A 21485-nucleotide genomic window follows, 5' to 3' on the forward strand; every position below is an offset into this window, starting at 1 on the left:
ATTAGTTTAACTCAAGCATGGGCAAACTTCAGCCCTCCAGGACTTCAATTCCCAGAAATCCCAGCTAGTTTACAGATTTTTACGAACTGTGGAAGTTAAAGTCCAAAACACCTGGAGGGCCAAAATTTGTCCATGCCTAGTTTAACTTGTCATTTCCTAGAGATTCTGTTAAACACACTTCTTTTAAAATCCATTATTCAACTGCAAAAGTGATAGAGAAATGTATCTGAAGGATTTAATTTCCAGCGATAAAACCAAATATAGGTTAACTACACACCACTCTCAGCCCATTCAGTGTTCTTGAAAACATTAAACGCCTTTGGACTGCTCAGTTAATTAGTGGATTTATCCATGGGAACAAAACATAGTGTACATTTAACCTCTGGTTCACCTCTAACTTGGGAACAAACTGCAAAATAAAATTGCATATCATAGCTCCATTATCACCTCTGACAAAGGGAAATGAAACACCAGTTGTAAAAAGCAGCGTGCTATCAGAAAATGCAGACTGCAAATGCCATCATAAGTGCCTTAAGTGAAAAAAGAGCTGAATGCATGAAGAGGGACCGAACCTTTAGAATGAGTTACCTTGTAAGGAGGAACTGAGAGTTTTGGATAGCTTGCTGACTGTTTTCTGCATTAGACGTGTTGGTTGTTGCTGTCGATTGTGTAATAGTGGTGGTGACGCTGCTAGTGTTGGTGCGCCTTGTCGCGTTACGTGCCGTCTCCAGTTGTTGCCGTGCCGCCTGTGCATGCTGCCGTTCTAGTTGCAGCTGCATCTGCAACTGCTGTAACTGAGAAGCAGAAGGGCCAGAGGAATTGAGCTGTCCCCCTGCAGAACGCCTCACGCCAGACAACTGAGATAAAAGCTCTGCCAACAGGGAAAAAAAGAGAAAGAAACAGGAATTACATTCAAATCCAGAATCACAAACTCACTGCACAAATAAACTTACTTTTCATTACCATAATTAATACATTCCTCCCAGAATTTTCATTTTACTAGCATTTCATACAACAGACACAAAAGCTCTGACAATGCCCGTCATCAATGTGGGTGAAACATTAGGAGAGAACGCTTCTGGAAAATGGCCATAAAGCCCGGAAAACTCACAGCAACCCAAACACAATACTGCTTCAGGGGCCCCATGGCATTTTAGCTTAACATATTGTGAAATTGTAACACTGACTTGTGTGTAAGAAAGGAATAATGGAACTTTTTGAAGTACTCTATTTCCTATTCAATCAACCCAAATAAATCACCACTGTAACAGATTATATATAGAGGGGGGGGGGGAGGGGGGAGTTTCAAAATGATGAACCCGATTCCAAAGCAGTATATTTCACAGTGGCAACGTGTTACAATTATACAAAAAAGTTACAAACAGTTTAACTGATTGTGAAGTTATCAATTCTTACAGACGATTTTGAGCCTGAAACAAATGAGGGAATATCTCATTAGGCCTTATGTTGTGGGGTTGCCGTCAAGCAAATGACTGATGCTAGGGGTAGTTTGTGCGCTAGGAGAGGCACCTATTAGTAATCCTTTGAAACTCGATGCCTCGCCCTTTCAAGTGGCAAGAGTGGCAATTCGTGGCTGCAGAACTATAGCAATTTCTAAAAGAAATGTGTTAAAGGTAATAAAGATAAAGAATATGGAGACCACCAGCTGTCCATGGACAGCAACTCCCATCAGCCCTAGGCAGTGCAGCCAATGGTAGGGCAGAAAGGAGATGCAATTCTACATAATTTGTGGGTCATATGTTTCCCATCCCTCTTCTGGAAGAAAGATAACATTAACTAAAACACATTCCTAGTTTTAGCAATGCATTTTGCAGGATTCACAAAGAAAGAGGAGGACATAAATATTCATAAATCTTACCAGCTATAGGATCCATGGCTTCCCTATTGCTTGGAGAATATGAACTCTGCGAAGATGAAAACCCACCAGTGGAACTGCTAGTAAAGTGCATGTTTGATCTACGTGCGCGAGGGCCACCCAGACCTCGGCCTGGGTGAAACATTCTACGTACATGCCGAACACCGCTGGATTCATCCTAACCAAGACGTTAAGGGAAAAACCTGAACATCAAAAGTGAAAGTATTGCAAACCAAAACAACTGTATATGTGGAACTGGTCTTTTCGTGTATTTTAGGTCTGCTTTACGCCCTGTAATGCTAACGTTTTAAAAATGAAGCCAAGAAATGTTATTACTTTTGCTTCCAATCCGTTTGTATTTTAAGGATACTTGGGGGTTCAATAATCTAATCATTATAAAGTACACTTCTTGCGAGAGGACCACATGTATCAAATGCAAATTAAAATTTGAATTCACTCTTTTGCTACATGGAGCTGCTCTTCTATATGTCCTGTAATGGAGTTCAAGCAGAACCCCATTAACAAGCAGGAGGCATCAAATAATTGCAAATATTGCTAAAACTGATTTTTTTCATTCAAAAGCTCCAGTGACAACTCTGTAATATTAGCCCACAACAAAGTATAATGTGGCAGACAGAAAGAGCACAATAACATACATTCAATAGAATGCATTAATAATAATAATAATAATAATAATAATAATAATAATACTTTATTTATACCCTGCCACCATCTACCAAAGGGACTTGGGCGGCTTACAAAATAGCACATGATAGTGTCATACAATACATAAAATACGTTAAATCAACATATAAAATAAAAAAACACATAACTATAAAACAGATTTACAAAATACAGAAATTTATTCCTGTGAATATTTTCCGATTACAATTATTCCCACTATGTGAGGTGAGGTTTATTATTTAGAGACTGAATGAATTTCCATTTTTCTTTAAAGAAAAAGAAAATAAGCTCTACTACTTTATGCCAGCTGTAATTAGAGCAGTTAATATTGTGTGTTCAACTGCAGATACTGTGGCCTATATAGCAATTTAAACAAAACACCTGCTTCAGAATCAATATATATGGCTGTTAAGAATATAAGACAACCACTATGCTTAAGAAAGGATATTAAATCTCTAGGAGCTCTATGTTCCAGTGTAAGATGAGCTGCAAAGTCATCTGTAACATGATTGGGATCTCCACCAGGTAATGCTGCACATATTGGACAAATCTGAAATGATAAAAGATAGAAAACCTCCTTGAGCAAAATTCTTCAATACCAACACCTGACCACTGGGAATGAACACATCTGAGAACACAAAATACTTTTTGCAGCCAGGAATCAAGACAGCCTCCTTCAGTTTCATCTTCTAGTTCACGATCAGGATACTGGGAAGTCTTTTAATTAATGTAGGGAAGGCATGCCCAAATCCCACATTCATTCATCAGAACCTTCCACTTGCAATAGTACTTTATTTCTCCCAACTACCCAGATACTGTGGGGAAGTCACTGCAATTTGAAAAAACTAGCACTGCCTTTAATATATTTGTATTTTACCCAGATATGTTTTATAATTGTACTGTAAGTTTTTTATTTGCATTACTTTGTCCTTTCACTGTATGTGCACATGTGCATGTTTTAAATTTGCTTGTTTTTGGCAGGGGAGGCTATGTTGTTTTACTTATATGGTGAACATGGAAGATAAGTAATCTACCATGAGTATTCCATTATCTAGTCTTGTTATATGTCAGGGGCACCTTTTTAAAGGTCTAGATAGAACGATAAAGGCATTTCACTCCTTATTAGAGCCGTCTTTTTGGTTTCTAGGTTCACAAAAATCTACTCTAAAGAGAAGGCATTGAATCCAAGAGTGTTCATCTGCTAGCAAAAAAAGAAAATGTGAGAAAAAGATTTCGCTTCTCCTGGAAGATCTGGAAGATGAGAAGAACCCCAGGGAAGTTTCTGGAGGGGGCAGAAAGGAAAAGGAGAATCCCTACTACACAAGTACACTACATTACGTGGAACCCTGAGACAGAGAAGATCAACCCAGTTAACTGGGACAACTCCTTCTAAATATATCTTCTGATGTCAGAGGAAACACATAGACTCATTTTCTATTCTCCTTCAGGTAAGCAAAGAAACATGAATCCTTCAGGTGGGAAGGCCTTCGTTTTTGGGAGCAAAACATGTCAGCTGCTTCTTCCTTCCAGGAACATGTGAAAAGGGAAGCAAATGCCTTACACTTTCTACTGTTATTGGGCTAGCAAGCACAGAAGGCATTGGGTGGCCACTAATCTAAAATGAGAAGATCTGATTCATACTTCACTTTCATTATTTACTTATCTTCCCTTTGCATTCTTTACCACAGGTACATGAAAAACATATGTCTCTGCTGTGAAAGATACTGGGGTTTATTACCTGTTAACAAGAAACTATACAACCCTGAACCTTTTGCAGAGAAATAAACCTGCTCAATACATTTGAAGTTATTAATAAGTACTGCATATTTTTTCCATGCAGAAAAGCCCCTCTTTTGAGTCTAAACCAGTCTGAAAACACTGGTGCTAAAATATGTATAAGATGTATTACAACATATCTGGTGGGCAATAGGAGGCTGTCCAAGACTATCATTCAGAGCGACACTTCAACTTTAGTTGAAACAGAGGCTTATAGCAAAAGAATAACCTTTCTATGAAATGTTGGAATATTTGGTGTTTCTACAGTGCCCTAATCTCAACTTTGAGGGGGAGCCAAGACAGTATTGCTTTGAAGTACTGAATTTTAAGTATTGCTGCTACTTTCACCTGAACAATTATAAATATCCCATTTGATTCATCAACACATCCTTGCAAAAAGATAGGCAAATAATTGGGGAATTTAAAAAGTCAAAACACAATGGAAAGGCTTCTGGGACACAAATAGCAGAGTCCTTTATTAATAAAATGTTCTCTTTCCCATTCAGTGATGAAGATACTCTCCCCTAAGCAGTATCAAAATCACGCAAGCCCAATGGAAATATAAACTGTACTACAATTTATGGCTTGAATAACTACTTCACACACACACACACACACACACATCTACTTTTATAATACAACCTGGTGCCTTTCCAATGTTAGACTACAACCTCCCTCATTCTCAGTTAGCATAGATATTAATGAAATACATCTATCCTGTCGTATACAAATCCCAGACCAGATTTCTCCTTGCCATGCAAATAAGATCTCATTTATGGCTATACCCATCAGGTTTTTAATTGTACATGTGAAAGACTGAATCTTATGAAACTCTGGATGTCTGTGTTAAAAATGACATGCCAATGCAAATGAGTGCAAGATCTCATATTTATATAAAACTAGTTTGGATCATCTCCAGGAAATTGGCTTCAAGAAACTTATTACATCACTGTCTCCAAAAAAAGGGGAGGAGGCAGGACGGCATATGAATATTATATACAAGGTGAAATTTCACTTCCAGGCAGCTTCCATTTCCATTTTCACAGTAACAGTCCAGCCTCACCAAGAGAAAAAAGAGGAAGTCACCAAATGGAAAGATACAAGAAAGGGGATTGGATTTAAACAAGAACAGGGTATACGGGATTTGCTTTCTAAATGCCTTTGCCAAATCTTGGAGGCCTACAAATAGTTTGCAGGCCAAAGTCTTGAGTAGGACTAAACAAAGATATGGCTATCTAATGCCTCTCAAAAGTATGTAGAAAGGAGGGTTTGCTACTAGATCACTAAGGATCACTAATGCAAGAACAATACTATAGAAAACAGAATATTTGGGTAAGCACAACTACAAAAGACAGCAATACAAACTTGCAAACTATTTAACTTCCATGACACTGTACTGCCATCCAGTGGAGTTAACCAGAACTATATCACTATTGATCAGTGGGACTGCAAAGTTTAAATTGCAAATTAGTCAAATAAAATGTTAACTGAGTAATCAGGAAGAACAAATGCTAACCTATGCAGGGTTCCAATTAAGAACACAAACATATGTGTGCTTTAGGCCATTTTCGTTCTGACACTCCTTTATTATAATTATACACATGTACATACATTGTTAATTAAATAAAAGATAAAAACATATTCTACAAATCTGAAGCGCACATTCAAAAGATTTGCAATTACAAATGTCAATAAAACTTGTAGTGACACTTTAAAGATCAGCAAGTTTCATTTAGCATAATGTTTTATAAACTACAGCTCACTTTTTCAAGCCTTTAAAGAGACTTTGCTGAATCAAACTAACTTGGCCACAACTATGGAATAAATTCCAATGTGTAAGAGAGATTGTGTTAAGAATTCACTATAAAAGACATGCTTCCCATTTCTTAACTATTAGGTATGCACAGTACATGTTTACATGATTACAGTTGCCATTTAAAGCAAATGTGGGCAACTTGCAGCTAATGACAGTTGCAGTTGAACATCATATGAATTATACTATTTTAACTTGCTGCTAACATGCTTATAATCAAAATTACCTATCCTATGGCCAACTGAGACTGACAGGGGTCCATAGTAAGCTAGCAGATAGTAGTACCACAACACTGTATTCCAATGTTCTTTTCCTTTTTGTCATCTTATCACGATTGTAAAACTTATTATTTATTAAATACCATTTTGTATCAATTTATTTCATATCATTTTTTAAACATTCCACAGCAGTTTACAATGAAAGACTACCAGATAGATTTTACCAGAATGTTTAATATGTATATTTTTAGGAACGTGATAACACCTAAAGCAGGGAACAACTGTGTTCCAGGTGTTTTTGCAATATAACTCTTATCAGCTGTAGCCATCACAGCCAGCAGTGAGGTAAAATGGGAGGTGGTGGCCACTAATGCCTATTCCTGTTCTTAAATATCTTATACATTTCTTTGATTTTTTTATCTATATGGAAATAGAAGTCATTCAAAGTAAATAATATACATTTCTCCTTATTGTACATGTCCGAAAGCATCTCCCTTTATGAGCCAGCTAGAACACTAAGATCTGCCAGGGAGGTCCTGTTCTCAGTCCTGCTGCCTTCGCGGGTGTAACTAGAGACAGGGCCTTCTTGGTGGTGACTCCTTGGCTGTGGAACTCCCTCTCCATCAAGATTAGATCAGCCCCCTTCCTCATAGCATTTAGGAAACAACTTAAGACCTGGTTGTTCAAGAAGGTATTTGATGAATGACAGTAGTATGGAAATACGGAAATAGATTTATTTATTTATTTATTTATTTGCGACATTTATATGCCACCCTTCTCACCCCGAAGGGGACTCAGAGCGGCTTACAAGATATATATACAATATATGATATTATTAGCATAGCACAATATCAGTATTATATATTACTATATTGTACTATACCATTATACTGTAATATTTTTAGTAATATTACATGTAATACGAAATATAAAATTATTAAATGGTATTATTATTAGCATTATATTATATTATAATATTAGCAATATTATATATATACTCAATATAATATTATTATTACTAATATTATTATTACTAGTAATAATAATAATAGTTAAAGATAACCTCAGGATCAATTTAAATGTTTTATGTTATGTTGTGATTATTGTTTATAGTTCTACTCTATTGTCATATGTAGTTAATTTGATATATGAAATCCATGCATTTTGCCATGGATTACCTTGTGAACCGCTCTGAATCCCCCCATGGGTGAGAAAAGCAATATATAAATACAATAAATAAATAAATATTGCCACTTTATCTTACATTTATTTATTTGTTTGTTTGTTTATTTATTGTATTTGTATGCCGCCTTTCTCAGCCCGTAGGTGACTCAAGATGGTTAACAGGGCAAAATTAAATGCTTACAATGTCATGTTGTTGTTCATTCGTTCAGTCGTCTCCGACTCTTCGTGACCTCATGGACCAGCCCACGCCAGAGCTCCCTGTCGGCCGTTACCACCCCCAGCTCCCTCAAGGTCAGTCCGGTCACTTCAAGGATGCCATCCATCCATCTTGCCCTTGGTCGGCCCCTCTTCCTTTTGCCTTCCACTTTCCCCAGCATAATTGTCTTCTCTAGGCTTTCCTGTCTCCTCATGATGTGGCCAAAGTACTTCAACTTTGTCTCTAGTATCTTTCCCTCCAGTGAGCAGTCGGGCTTTATTTCCTGGAGGATGGACTGGTTGGATCTTCTCGCAGTCCAAGGCACTCTCAGAACTTTCCTCCAGCACCACAGCTCAAAAGCATCGATCTTCCTTCGCTCAGCCTTCCCTAAGGTCCAGCTCTCACATCCGTAGGTTACTACAGGGAATACCATGGCTTTGACTAGGCGGATCTTTGTTGCCAGTCTGATGTCTCTACTCTTTACTATTTTATCGAGATTGGACATTGCTCTCCTCCCAAGAAGTAAGCGTCTCCTGATTTCCTGGCCACAGTCTGCATCTGCAGTAATCTTTGCACCTAGAAATACAAAGTCTGTCACGGCCTCCACGGTTTCTCCCTCTATTTTCCAGTTGTCAATCATTCTTGTTGCCATAATCTTGGTTTTTTTGACGTTTAGCTGCAACCCGGCTTTTGCGCTTTCTTCTTTCACCTTGATTAGAAGGCTCCTCAGCTCCTCCTCGCTTTCGGCCATCAGAGTGGTGTCATCTGCATATCTGAGGTTGTTAATGTTTCTTCCAATGTCATATATACAATAAAAACATGTAATAAAAACTACACATATTATTTAGCATTAATATGAAAATGGGCAGATTTCATGCTTAAGGAATCCACATTAAGTTTTACTAAAACAGAGCTGCAAAACAGATCCAAAAGTAAAATGACTGCGTTAAGGCAGTGATTCCCAAACTTTCAGTTATGGCTTCTGGGAGCTGAAGTTCAAAAATCCTGGATGACCAAAGATTTAGAATCACTGCTTTTGGGGAAGAATGGATTATCTACTACCACACATAATACTGGCAAGCTATATACAACATTTTTTCCAACACCATCAAACTTTCAAAAGTGCCCATGGGTAACAGGTGGTCACAGAGATATTTCTAGAGAATGACAATGATGAACATCTGTAGCCCTGTAGTTTACATTCACAAAACAAGTCAACAGAGAATTAAGGGAGTAGCTTGGTGGATTGGGTGGTAGAAGCACTCTGGGCATCTAAGAGGGTGGCAAAAAAAAAAAACCCTGATTTTTTTGTGCTATGTCTATGTACAGATTAGTTGTTTGTTGTTGCCTTAGGTTTTGTTTTTGTGTTTTTGGCATGTAAAAAGTATGGTACCACTGACACATACATTTATAAAATTGCCTAGATTTAGAGAAGACGACAGAATTAGAGATCTTGGTAAATCAATGAACTGAGTTATCTATTGAATATCTCCATAAAGAAATCACAAATGACCCAAAATGTTGTTAATGAAAAGCTTCATACTCAAAAGATACACTTGATTGCAAATATTTTGATATTTTGCTGAGAACAATAAATGCACAAAATCTTCCCCAAATATTGTTATACTGCCTCATGCATGATCTACAATCTAACAAAATCTGGAGATAATTCAAAGGGAGTTGGTATCAAATTTATTTAATGCAAAAACTGTATCTGTCCACATGCATACAGACCTGGGAAACTTGCATTTCTTTATCAGTGCTATAAAAAAGGTGAATTTAATGCTTATATTACTATCTGTAAAGGAGATCATGAAAAACTTGAAAACAGAGCTATCACTGACAACACAATGGTTACCAATCCAAACCATATAAGAATTTTTAATGTTAATTCAGAATGTATGAATGGCATTTAAGTTTCTGAAATATTTCTGATCTTGTTGGTAAGGAAGTCTGAAACTTACCACTTCTGTTGATGTTTCTGCATGTTCTGAAGTAACATGTTCTTGAAGAGATGTTTCCGTATAACCCATTTTTCCACAATAAGGACAAGTAAAAGACTGTGGCTGCTCTACAGAGAAAGCTTCTCCACCATAGTACAAATCTGGAAGAAAAAGAAACACATTAGGACTCTACCCACAAGCAATAAGGCTACAAACGTTTGAAATACAGAAACTAAATCAAGCACAGACACCTTGAACCACTCCAAATACCATCATCTCCAATGAATATAGCCAACCTTTTACAGTTGTCATCTCAAACATTTCTTTGAAAAGCACCAGCTTCTCTATGCCTGTTTTAAATAGAGCTATTAATACAGAAATTTGGAACAATGCATAATTCCCTATATTAAATCACAGTGTCTGGAATTATTACTTTTTATGCTAAGACAAACTAAAATGTCCTCTTTATACGTTTTAACTTTATGCCACTAAACTTTCTGATGTGGCCTAATTCCATACATTGTTAATTCCACAGTTTAGTCAAATAAAGTTTTTGAAATGTTTGTAATTTAGGAAAGAAATCAGAAAATAGTGGTATTTTAGGTTCTGAATTCTTATTTTGCACAAAACAATCTTAATGACAAATAGCTTAAGAAGGTTAATGCTTTAAAACATGTCTATGTCTGTCAGCATGGAAACCAGATTCATATTAGCAACCATTACAACATCTTGAAGACATAACACACATTCTGAATCCCAAAAGCAACAGCAGGGCTGTTTCCTTCGCCTGATTTTACACATGTTGAGTTTATATAACTGGCAAAGCAGCTATATGCATAAATAAATAAATGAACCCACCAGAAAACAGTTAAGAAACTGAAAAACAAATAACTGTTCACTACAACATGAACAGTACAGTGACAGTAAAATAATGCTTGTGTACAGAAAACAGTAGTTGCCCATCAAAAACAGAATGATATTCTTAGATCATCCAAAAGTCCTACACTGAAAAGAATGTAGAGCAGGAGTATGCCTGGTGGGATAAGGCCTGAAAATTAAGGTCAGGCATACCTTCCACTGGGCTAAACAAGCCAGTTCTGGAAATATACACCACAGAACTCCCCCTTTCTCACTCATTGCCTTTTAAATGTGCCAAAGCAGTATGTCAGGATCAACATTAAAACCACAGTTACAGCCAGCCAACGAGCCCCAGAAATCCTGTTGCAACCAAACAGCTTATATTAGGGGGAGGGGTCCCAGCTGTATTTTCCTCAACATGGTTCCTCATTACTTAGTGACTTTTCCCACGAAACAAACAGTATTTATGGTGTTGTCAGATGAACTTACAATGTAGACACTTTTTAAATTCACATTTATGGCTGCTGCACAATGTAATGACCAAGCGTAGCCCCCCCCCCCCCCCCCAAATCAATCTCAGAAGTAATGACACCAACATATGGAAGTGATGAGTGAACCAACACCCATCCTTCTCCCCACAGCAAGGACTCTACATTACTCTGTAATTGGTAGCCACATCTTCTTATCTTGGTCTATATCTGTAACTGCTAAGAAATAGTAATGTTGTCAAAATAAGGAAGATTGAATAAAAAAGGCAGGCACAGCAACTTCTTCTCACAACAAAAAAAATAACCTTCCTCAAAACCCACTAAACACGAAGAACTACCGGTAATACTCACAAATGGTGCCTTTTAAGATAGAAATGTTACCATATATAATGTAATATAAGCCAACCCGAATATAAGCGGAGGCACCTAATTTTGCCTCAAAAAACTGGGAAAACATATTGACTCGAGTATAAACCGAGGGAAAATGCAGCAGATACTGGTAAATTTCAAAATAAAAATAGATACTGATAAAAGTACATTAATTGAAGCATCAGTCACTTAAATATTTTTGAATATTTACATAAAACTGTAATTTAAGATAAGACTCTCCAACTCTGATTAAATCCTTATTCTAACCTTCATCAATGTAAATGTGCTTACGTATCCTTCCAATAATAAGAGAGTAAAATAATAAATGTAATAACAATATAGAGAATAATAGTATATGTAATAATAATTAATACATAGAGTAAAATATAAATCTAACAACAACAACAACCCTATAATCACCATAGTTAATTCTGACTATGATATACATTTTGTGGAAAATGCTCTGTGTATATGAATAAGGAAAAGTGGGAAAGGCTGGATTGGGAAGGGGGTGGGAAAGAAGGACTGGAAAACAGAAAAAGTTTAAATGGGAAGGGGTGTTTGAAAAAGTGGGAAAAAGAGGTAGAAAAGGGGTAGTTGGAAAAGTAGGACAAATTCAGGTGGGAAGGAGACAGCTGGGAAAGGGGAAATGTCTGAGGTGAGGAAGGAGGGCTGGAAACTGGGAAAGGTTGGGATGTAAAGGGGGGTGGAAAAGTGGAGGCGAGGAAGGAGGCATGACCCATTTTGCTGCAGATGTGTGCGGGTGGAGGATGTGAAGCGGTGCAGCAAAAAAGGCAGAGAGGAGGAGGAGGAAAAGGGAGAAGGAAAAGGAGGTGAAGGCTACTTGGAGGAGGCGGCAAGGCGGCAAGGAGGCCCCAGACTCAATAAGGTAGAAGCCCCAAAGTCTTCCTCTTACAGGCACACATCCTCCACCCGTGCCTGCCCTACAGCAAAGGGAACATGCTTCCTTCCTCCGCTTAGTCCTCGTTTGCCTCCTCACCTCGGCTGCCCTGGGAAATTATATATAGATAATATATAGATTTTCTCTCTAATATGATATAATATAATATACATAAAAGTGGATGTGTGTGTGTGTGTGTGTGTGTGTATGTATATATATATATATATATATATATATATATATAGAAAGAGAGAGCAACATAAAAGTGGAGATATATAAAAATATAATATAAATGCATAACTGGATAAAAGTGGATATATATAATGTAAATATATATAATATTGAAAAGGGGAGGTAGTTGAAAATAAAAGGGAAGACTGGGGAGGGAAAATGGGACTGGAAAAGGGGAAAAACTGAGCTGGGGAGGACTGGGGAGAGCAGGTCTTTCTTCAGCTCTCAGCAGGGCAACCCAGCTGATCGCTCTGCCAAAGAGGAGGAGAAGGCATGTAGGAGTATGGGAGAGAGAGGGAAAGGCGCGCAAGGACAAGGGAGGAGGTAAGAAAGGAGACGTGGGTTTCTGTGGGGAGGGGTCAGGGTCCCACTGGGCCCCTCACCTGAGTATAAGCCAAGGGGGGCTTTTTCAGGCTTAAAAGGGGGCTGAAAACTCGGCCTATACTCGGGTATATACGGTACGACTACATGAAACATCAGAAATAAGACAGTGTTTATTGGAATGCATGCCATTTTTAGGGAAATTGCATGAATGACAGTTAAGGAAGGAAATAGTATGATAAAGACCCTACCTCACAATATTCAGAAGTAACTCTGTGGCATCTTCTTTTTCTTTCTCCCTCCCTCCCAAACAAATAATTGTATATGACAGCTGAGGTGGAGACAAGATGATAACTCAAGAACTGCTGCTATGAACAATTTTTTTTTTGTTTCAAGAGTGCACCTAACATTTGATCTGGGAAGTAAAATTGCTGGGTTTAGAAAGATTAGTATGGTTTAGCAATTTGCACTCAGAAAACCAGGGGTGAAAAAGAACACTATTGTACTTCTGTCTTTATTATGGTATTTCCACAGGTATCTGGTTGATTCTTCCGAAAAGACTTTTTGTTTGTCCCAGTAGGGGTTTTCTGTCAATGCTGCAATGGTTAGGACATCTACAGAACATATATAACCAGGGAACCTTCTTGAGTCTGGGTCAACATTTCAGCTACCCTTAAATTGCATTCAGGCAGAGCCAATGGCCATCCCTAATTAATTTGAAGTACCCTACCAAAGAAGGCCTTATCTTGGAAAATGTCATCTAAACAAACAGTTAAAACAAGTCACACACAGACACAGCTACTATTTTTTCTTATTTCAGGCACCTTAAAGAAAGATACTACTACATCAGTATTTGAGAAAACTGACTAATAAATCCAAATATTTCAAGTGAAACAGAAGTATCAGGGGAAACAATGTATTCAATAATAATGACACAACCAAAAGCAAACTTCAGAATATATCTTCCTGCAGAGCCAGAAGAAAATGTAATATTTGGTAGGCAGCCTAGGAGATTTTAGAATGAATAAGCCAACCCCTAGTTCCAGCAAAAATATTTCCCTCTAAAACAGTACGTTAAATAAGTCCATGGTAATTACTATCCCATAGAAATTCCACTGGCCCAGCTGACAACATGTATTTCCATTAACTCGTGTGGTCACACTGAAGGCATTCTTGGTCCCTATAAAACAAAATCAGCTCTCTGCTAATTTACAGTCGTATTGGGTTTAGTCACCTGGAGAATATTCTAATTTGCAGGAGACAGATGATAAATGATTATTTGCAAACCTTCAAAACTCTCAATCCTAAATAGACCAAAAAGAACAAGATTACATAGCCAAACTAGCAGTTTACTGTGGAGGAAGGGTGGGAGGCAATTCTGACTTTATAAGCTTTGAGTAACTCTGATGTATAGTGTAGGATATACAAAGAAAAATATCAGCATATAATGATGTGCATCACTCAATTTCACAACAAATACAAGGGCACACATAAAACTGATGAGAGTCCATACATATTTACTTTCCCAAAGTAAAACAAGTTTTTAAAATAATGTTTTGTCTATGTTACCAATTGTTTTGAGAGATTTCTCCACTCAGCTCTGCAAAAAGCACTAGGATTTCAAATTTAATTCTTTGCTGCTGTTGCTGTGCTGCTTCAAATCATTGACTTATAGTGACCCAAAAGCAAACTTATTGTGGTGTTTTCTGTTGCTGTTTTTGCATGATATGTTCAGCATGGGTTTGCTTTTGCCTTTCTCTGAAGCTGGATGACTGTGACTTGCCTATAGTCACCCAGTGAGTCTCCATGGCTGAGAAGGCATTCAAACCCTGGCTTTCAGAGTCACACCCAACATTAAACCACAAATGATGGTAGTTTTATTCGCTTCAAAAACCTATCAATTTAGAAAAAAATGAAGGGTGGGCATCTCTTCCATCATAAGCAATCAAGACTCTCTAGTTTCAAGGTGTTAAAATTCAACTTCACAGATGTCAAAATGCAAAGACAGATTCAAAAGACATTTGAAAGTTGAGAGTATTAAATGTTATTACATTTTCCACTATCCTACTGGAAGGACCTTCCTAGATTCACTTGGTTGCATATCCCCTGAAGGCCCTCTGAGCTGACCAGCTCTTTCCAAACTGTGTTCTGTGGAACTCTATGGTTCCAGGAAAACATAATAGGGGTTTTGCAGGGGGAAAAACCTAAATAGTCTGTGCTAGAGTATGAACATCTTATTAAAATGTACCTGTGCTTTAAAAATGGAATTTTTGAACCTCTTTATTTACGAACCTACATTATACAAAACACCCAGACAATCGAAGTAGATGAAAGAAGGAAGAACCTTATGGATTCACAGTGCTTAGGAAAAGAATTAGGGTTATGTTGTAAAGTCAGAAGCAGAGTTGGAGTTCCACGGAGAAAATTCTTCTGAAGGGGTTCCATAACCAAAAACGTTTTGGAACCACTGACTAGACAACCATAGATCTTTCTACACTGTATGTATTTTCTACTAAAAGCTCTCTGTGACCATTAGCTATCCTTAGCATTGCCTTGATGAGGTGGAGCTGTCTACCTGGTGCCTGACTTCGAAATGTTCAGGTGAAAATTGCATTTAAAGCACCCTGACAGATGGCAATCCAGCCTCTATTTAAAAGCCTCCAAAGACGGTGCCTCCACCACACTACATTCACTACACTCTACGGCTGTGTGGAGATACCAACCTTGCTCTCCATTACCCTCATCCAAATTTTAAGCACATCACTAGCACAGATTTATTTTTATTTTAAATGTATTTAAACCTTTCCTTTCTCTGATATAGGGGCTCAAGACGATTCCCTGAGCTACACTAAACACACATACCAGAGGTATACATAAGGAACATACTATGAAAAAATAATGATCAGACTTCCTACAGTACAGAAATCTCCATTTTAGGAATATTGAAAAGTTGAATAATCATTATAGGCAAACACAGAATACAGAAGTCAAAAACCAATACTTCTCAGAAATGAATAAAGAGTGGCACAACTGCTCTCTTTCAATAGTCCAAGAGCTGTCACAGAAAAGAAGGGCAGGCCTGTTCTCTACTGCGCCAGAGGGTAGAACCAGTTCCAATTGTTTTAAGTTACAGGAGAGTAGTAGTAGTAATTTTATTGATTAGCCCTTAGGCCATATCACAATAAGAAACAGAACAACAAGGCCTGACAAGACCTGATCAAACTCCACGTAGTAAGTTAAAATAAGACACTTATAACAATACAGTAAATAAATATGATAAGACATGATAAAACTGATAAACTGATCAAGCTGAGCATATACATCATATTTCATTATCACCCCTACAATTTACCCCAATCAGCCCTACATATGTGGTTCTCAGATGAAATCTGGTGTCTCCAAGGTATTGGAAAGGTTTCAGTTCTTTCAGTAGTAACAACAGGAAAAAATCCCACTGCAATCTTTGGTTTTCTTTGTAAAAGTGACAATACTTTTCTGAAATGTACTATTTTGTCAATTCACTGTTTTTTCTTTGCTCTTAAAACCTTACATTTTGAATCAATTTTCACCCTTAAGAGTTAACACTCTACTTTCACCTGCCACACTTCTCTTCCCTCTTCTAAAAAGGCACAAGGTATTACTGATCTCCTAACATAACTTTTAGAATTTTTCTGAAAATTAAAAGTATCACAACTCAAGAAGAAGACAGGAGAGCAAAGAAGTATAATCAAATTTTCATTTTAAGTAAGCACATTGCTTTGCTTGCAAATTACTGCAACTCCTTACAAAAACACTTTTTTGCCCTTTCCATCTTTTTAGCCATACTGACTCGGAATTATGAGTTCAATTAACCTTACTTCCAAATAAATATCCATCAGATGACCACCTTAAACCATAATCCACCAGAAAGAGACTTATGAGCATGATTAGTTTAATAAACACCCCAAATTATATTTTGCAACTTTATGATACAGGCCAAATAAAAACAAGAATTACTTACCAAAATCTACTCTTGTTAGTATGCACTGCATTGGATGGTCAGTTGTATGCCTTGTCGTTGTTGCACCACTTTCATAACAAGATGCACACAGATCGTAATCGTAGCAAATTAAACACTTGTATCTGCGACCTCGAAAATTTCCTTTTAAACATGCATCGCAGCTGACACCTGTAACCAAACAAAAGTTCATTAACTACATGATACAATATTTCTGTGAGAAGCTCTTTACCTGGAAATGCCCACATCTTTTTTATGACTTTAACTGCTATATAGATAGATAGATAGATAGATAGATAGATAGATAGATAGATTGTTGTTACTGTACTAGTGAAGGGGGGGGGGGTGATTTTAACCTGAATTAAAAAATATATTGATATCATTATTATATGTAAACAAAACCAAACAAAACTTTTGATTTTTTAAGCCATACTTTATTCTTTAACCTGAAAATGCAAGCTTGTTTTTCCATATGGGCCTAGTTATTTTTTAACATACTATTTCCCGCTATACTCTGCTACAATATCATTATTTTCTTATTTAAAAAAACACTGCACAAAGAATACTGCCCCTGGTTCTTATGAGAATTTTTTTTCTGGGAATCAAATGTACATGACATGAAGGTTGAAAATATACCTACTGGCGGTTCATTTACACTTTTAAAGTAGAACAAACCAAAATATATTTACAATTGCTTTGTATTTCACCTGCAAAATATCAATGATATATTCTGGTACACCTTCCAATATACAGAATCCTGTTTTCCACTAACAAGAAGTTTCCCTCACTATTAACAACAGTACTATGTGCCTTATTTTAATTTGGGAAAATCCTGAGGAGAAAACAATCAAGAACTATTTTGGCATCCTATAAAAAAAAACACACACACACACACAAATCATCCAGCTATGCAAGAGAGTCATTTACAAATTGTGCATCTTTTTCTGGAAAATGTTCTACTGCCCTTTAACAAAGACTAAATTTTTCTATTACACCTTCATTTAATTTAACAAAACCTAAAACAAAATTTTGATTAATACCGCGTGACCTAAACTGCAATCTCCAGTAAAGAACTGAGTTTAATTGCAGAATTATAACCAAACGTTTCTACTTACATGCTTCTTGTCACTCCCTCCTAATTTTTTTTTTACCATGCATCATAATTAAGAGTTCTAGAGAGGGTGGGAGCTTACACACTTTGCTGCCTGCAAATTGCTGCCTGCAAATTTCAGATTTTATTTCATTCTTATGGTGTAATATTCATATTACTTTCAAATAAGCAAACAAAACGAATTTCATGATAACTGTATAGATTAAAAACCTCCAAGATAAATAAATAAATGATAGCAAGTAGCTGAACTGAAAAAGGGATGAAATAGATTTCAGTTAAGTGTACTTATAATGGAACAGGGTGCACATTTGTCCACATATTATAGAATAAACCCACTGAGTTTAAAGAAAAAAATGATGTAAAGAGGTTTCACACTGCAGTGCTGGTTTACAGTGATAACTTGGCTTAAGAGTTTATTTCATTCCAAGACTGGGCTCTTAAGTCAAAACATTCTTATCTCAAAGAGAATGGCTATTAATGTATTCCAGCCTCTTGAACCCCCACTTTTTTGTTACATGTTTTTGAAATTTAAAAAATGTACTCTAAAAATAACAAATAATGTATAAATGCACATCCACATGGAACAATAAAAAAACAATTGACTTTAAAATGGTAGAAGCACAAAATTGTGGCAACGAAGCAAATTTGAGGCAACAAAATGTGTGTTGGACAGAGTACCACCAAGGCAAAACCTGTACATTCGCATGGAACAAAGTGAAGAGAAAGAAACCTCATTTTCTTCATAATTTACTCATTCCAGTTTTCCTCCCTCTTGCTCTCTCTCCCTCTCTTCATGAAGCCAAACATACCAGGAATAAAAACCACACAAAATCAACTAACCCAAAGTTTCTCAAAGCAGACAAGAGCAAAGCAGACAGCATTTCCCAAAGCATACGAGTGCATGAGGCATAGAGGCTACTCCCTTGAAGCCTTAAAGCCCTGTACTCTCACGCTAGTGCTCCCACTGTCGTTAGCTCCTGACTCAAAAGGCATCTCTTATGTCAAAGTGAAGCCTGAGGTTGGGGTGTTCTTTGAACACTCTTCAGTAGAGGTTCAACTGTAGCTTAAACTTAACACCTAAATGTAGAGCTTAAAAACTAGTGCTGCTGCTACTACTGAGTATACAGAAGTATTTGAAGACATGATTATTCAACAGCATACATTTCAATTACATTATATAGATTATTCATGATGGAAGTCATCAAACAGTGTTAAATATGATTATTTTACCATAATAGCTAAAGAACTATGTGCATAAATATTTGTGCGCCCTAGGAATCTATATACATAAAAATGTAATTATTATTATTATTATTATTTATTATTTGCATTTGTTGACCACCACTCTCAGCCCGAACATAACATAACATAACTCAAAAACGACTGGACGAATTGCCACCAAATTTGACCACAAGATACCTACTAACCCAAGGAGTGACCATCATTCAAAAATTGATTTTGTCAGTTGTAGTTGCTGGGATTTATAGTTCACCTACAATCAAAGAGCATTCTGAACTCCACCAATGATGGAATTGAACCAAATGTGGCACACAAGACTCCCATGACCAACGGAAAACACTAGAAGCGTTTGGTGAGCATTGACCTTGAGTTTGGGAGTTGTAGTTCACCTACATCCAGAGAGCACTGTGGACTCAAACAATGATGGATCTGGACCAAACTTGGTACAAATATTCCATATGCCCAAATATTAACACAGATAGAGTTTGTGAAAAATATACCTTGACAATTGAAAGTTGTAGTTACCTACAATCAAAGAGCATTCTGAACCCCGCCAACTACAGAATTGGGGGAACGTCCCACACAAAACCCCCATGACCAACAGAAAATACTCAAGGCCATCCAGTCCAACTCTCTTCACCAGGGCAAGAAAACGTAATCAAAGCCCTCCTGACAAAGAGCCATCCTGCCATAGATATAAGATATAAGATATATATGGATCACACACTCACAGAGATATAGTATCATAGATTTGAAAGGGACCCCTAAAGAAGGACAATTATATGTTGCATGTTCCAGAGTAGGCAAACCAGACAATCTCCACATCAACACTGACAAAGACACAGCAAGAAATACTGTTTACCCACAAGCATAAAGAAATCACATATATTAGAAACGTTCACATTCTCATTACTTTATTTTCCAGGTCACCAGACTGGGCCACAGCAACGCCTGGCAGGGGACGGCTAGTAATAGTCTAAAAATGTTAATTTTAACTTTGACTTCAGATCTGACAATTATTGTACCTCTTCCAACTACCTAATTTGTCATTTATTGTGTGTATTCACTATGTTCTTAATTAGATTTATGAAATAATGTATTTCTAAGTCTAGAAAAGTTAATGCAGAAAAATATAGTTGTAGAAAACTGTCCCCTCCATATCTTTGACTCATGCACAAGCTGCACTCACTAGATCTTCTTGGTCAAGGAGTAAGAAGTTAATCTAGTATCAAAATGTCAGGTAACCTGCACTTTAATGGGTGTTAATATAAACAATTCAGATCTTTCTGGCAGTCTAACATTCCACAAATCACCCTTTTATGACTCTGAACAAGTTCCCACAACCTCCTGCAAAGCTTCTCCAATAGAAATAAGCAACTTATTTACCAAAAAATCTAGCAAAGAAATGGTATTTCTACCTTCCATTCAAAAATCTGTGTAACAGAAATTTTATTCATAGATCTGTCACAGACAGAAATTCCAGCATCAGAACTTTGTGACTAGTTTAAAAGGAGTGTAAAGGGATCCGAAGTGCTATTTCAAATGCACATTTCCTATCTGCAAGAATAGTATGTTATAATTTCAAGATAATGTACTGTACCTATAAACTGCCATGCTATGCAAATATTGAAATGCCCATTAGTTGGAATTTTACACAGATATATTGATTACTTCACTCTGAAACCAGCTTTCCTAAGATCAAGATAAAGTTCACCTTAGGGTCACTAGAAGTCAGAAATGACTTGAAGGCACTCAACACCAACAAATCTTAGATTTGCTTGCCCCCCCCCCCCAACTCCCATGCTAAGATGTGGGGGGTTTAGAAGTTTTTATTTTAGGCTTAACCAGTAAAGCAGGTCATGCAAAACTCAAAACCTGGTTAATTTTATCAATGGCTGTTAGAAAACAAACGAGCAACACAAACTACTATTTAAAACTGAGTTGTTCCCACTTAAGAAGGTCAACCAAGTTTAGGCACCATCCCATTACCATATCTGACTTAAAATGAGAGTCAAAGTTTCCAAATTCCTCCTCATAGTCATGCTAGATCAGTCGTTCTCAACCCGTGGTTCCCCAGATGTTTTGGCCAACAACTCCCAGAAATCCCAGCCAGTTTACCAGCTTTTAGGATTTCTGGGAGTTGAAGACCAAAACATCTGAGAACCCACAGGTTGAGAACCACTGTGCTAGAGGATAAGGAGAATATAGGAACATAAGTATGTTATTTTTGCAAAGTTAATGTTTGTTTTTGCATTATGGATGAGCTAAACACCAGCATG

The 21485-nt window shown here is 37.0% G+C and overlaps 1 protein-coding gene across 1 annotated transcript in view; it reads right to left on the reverse strand.

Moving 5' to 3' along the window:
* Nucleotides 1-21485, reverse strand: part of KCMF1 (potassium channel modulatory factor 1) — a 49417-nt gene that overhangs the window by 2636 nt on the left and 25296 nt on the right. Inside the window, exons 2-6 of the mRNA XM_067463976.1 lie at nucleotides 16860-17027; nucleotides 9713-9852; nucleotides 3010-3110; nucleotides 1880-2055; nucleotides 589-871 (exon numbers count right to left, since the gene is read on the reverse strand). Of these exons, the coding sequence (XP_067320077.1) occupies nucleotides 589-871; nucleotides 1880-2055; nucleotides 3010-3110; nucleotides 9713-9852; nucleotides 16860-17027 (868 nt within the window). The remainder of the gene's footprint in view (nucleotides 1-588; nucleotides 872-1879; nucleotides 2056-3009; nucleotides 3111-9712; nucleotides 9853-16859; nucleotides 17028-21485) is intronic.

The sequence above is a fragment of the Anolis sagrei genome, chromosome 2, assembly GCF_037176765.1.
Source record: "Anolis sagrei isolate rAnoSag1 chromosome 2, rAnoSag1.mat, whole genome shotgun sequence".
NCBI lineage: Eukaryota > Metazoa > Chordata > Lepidosauria > Squamata > Dactyloidae > Anolis > Anolis sagrei.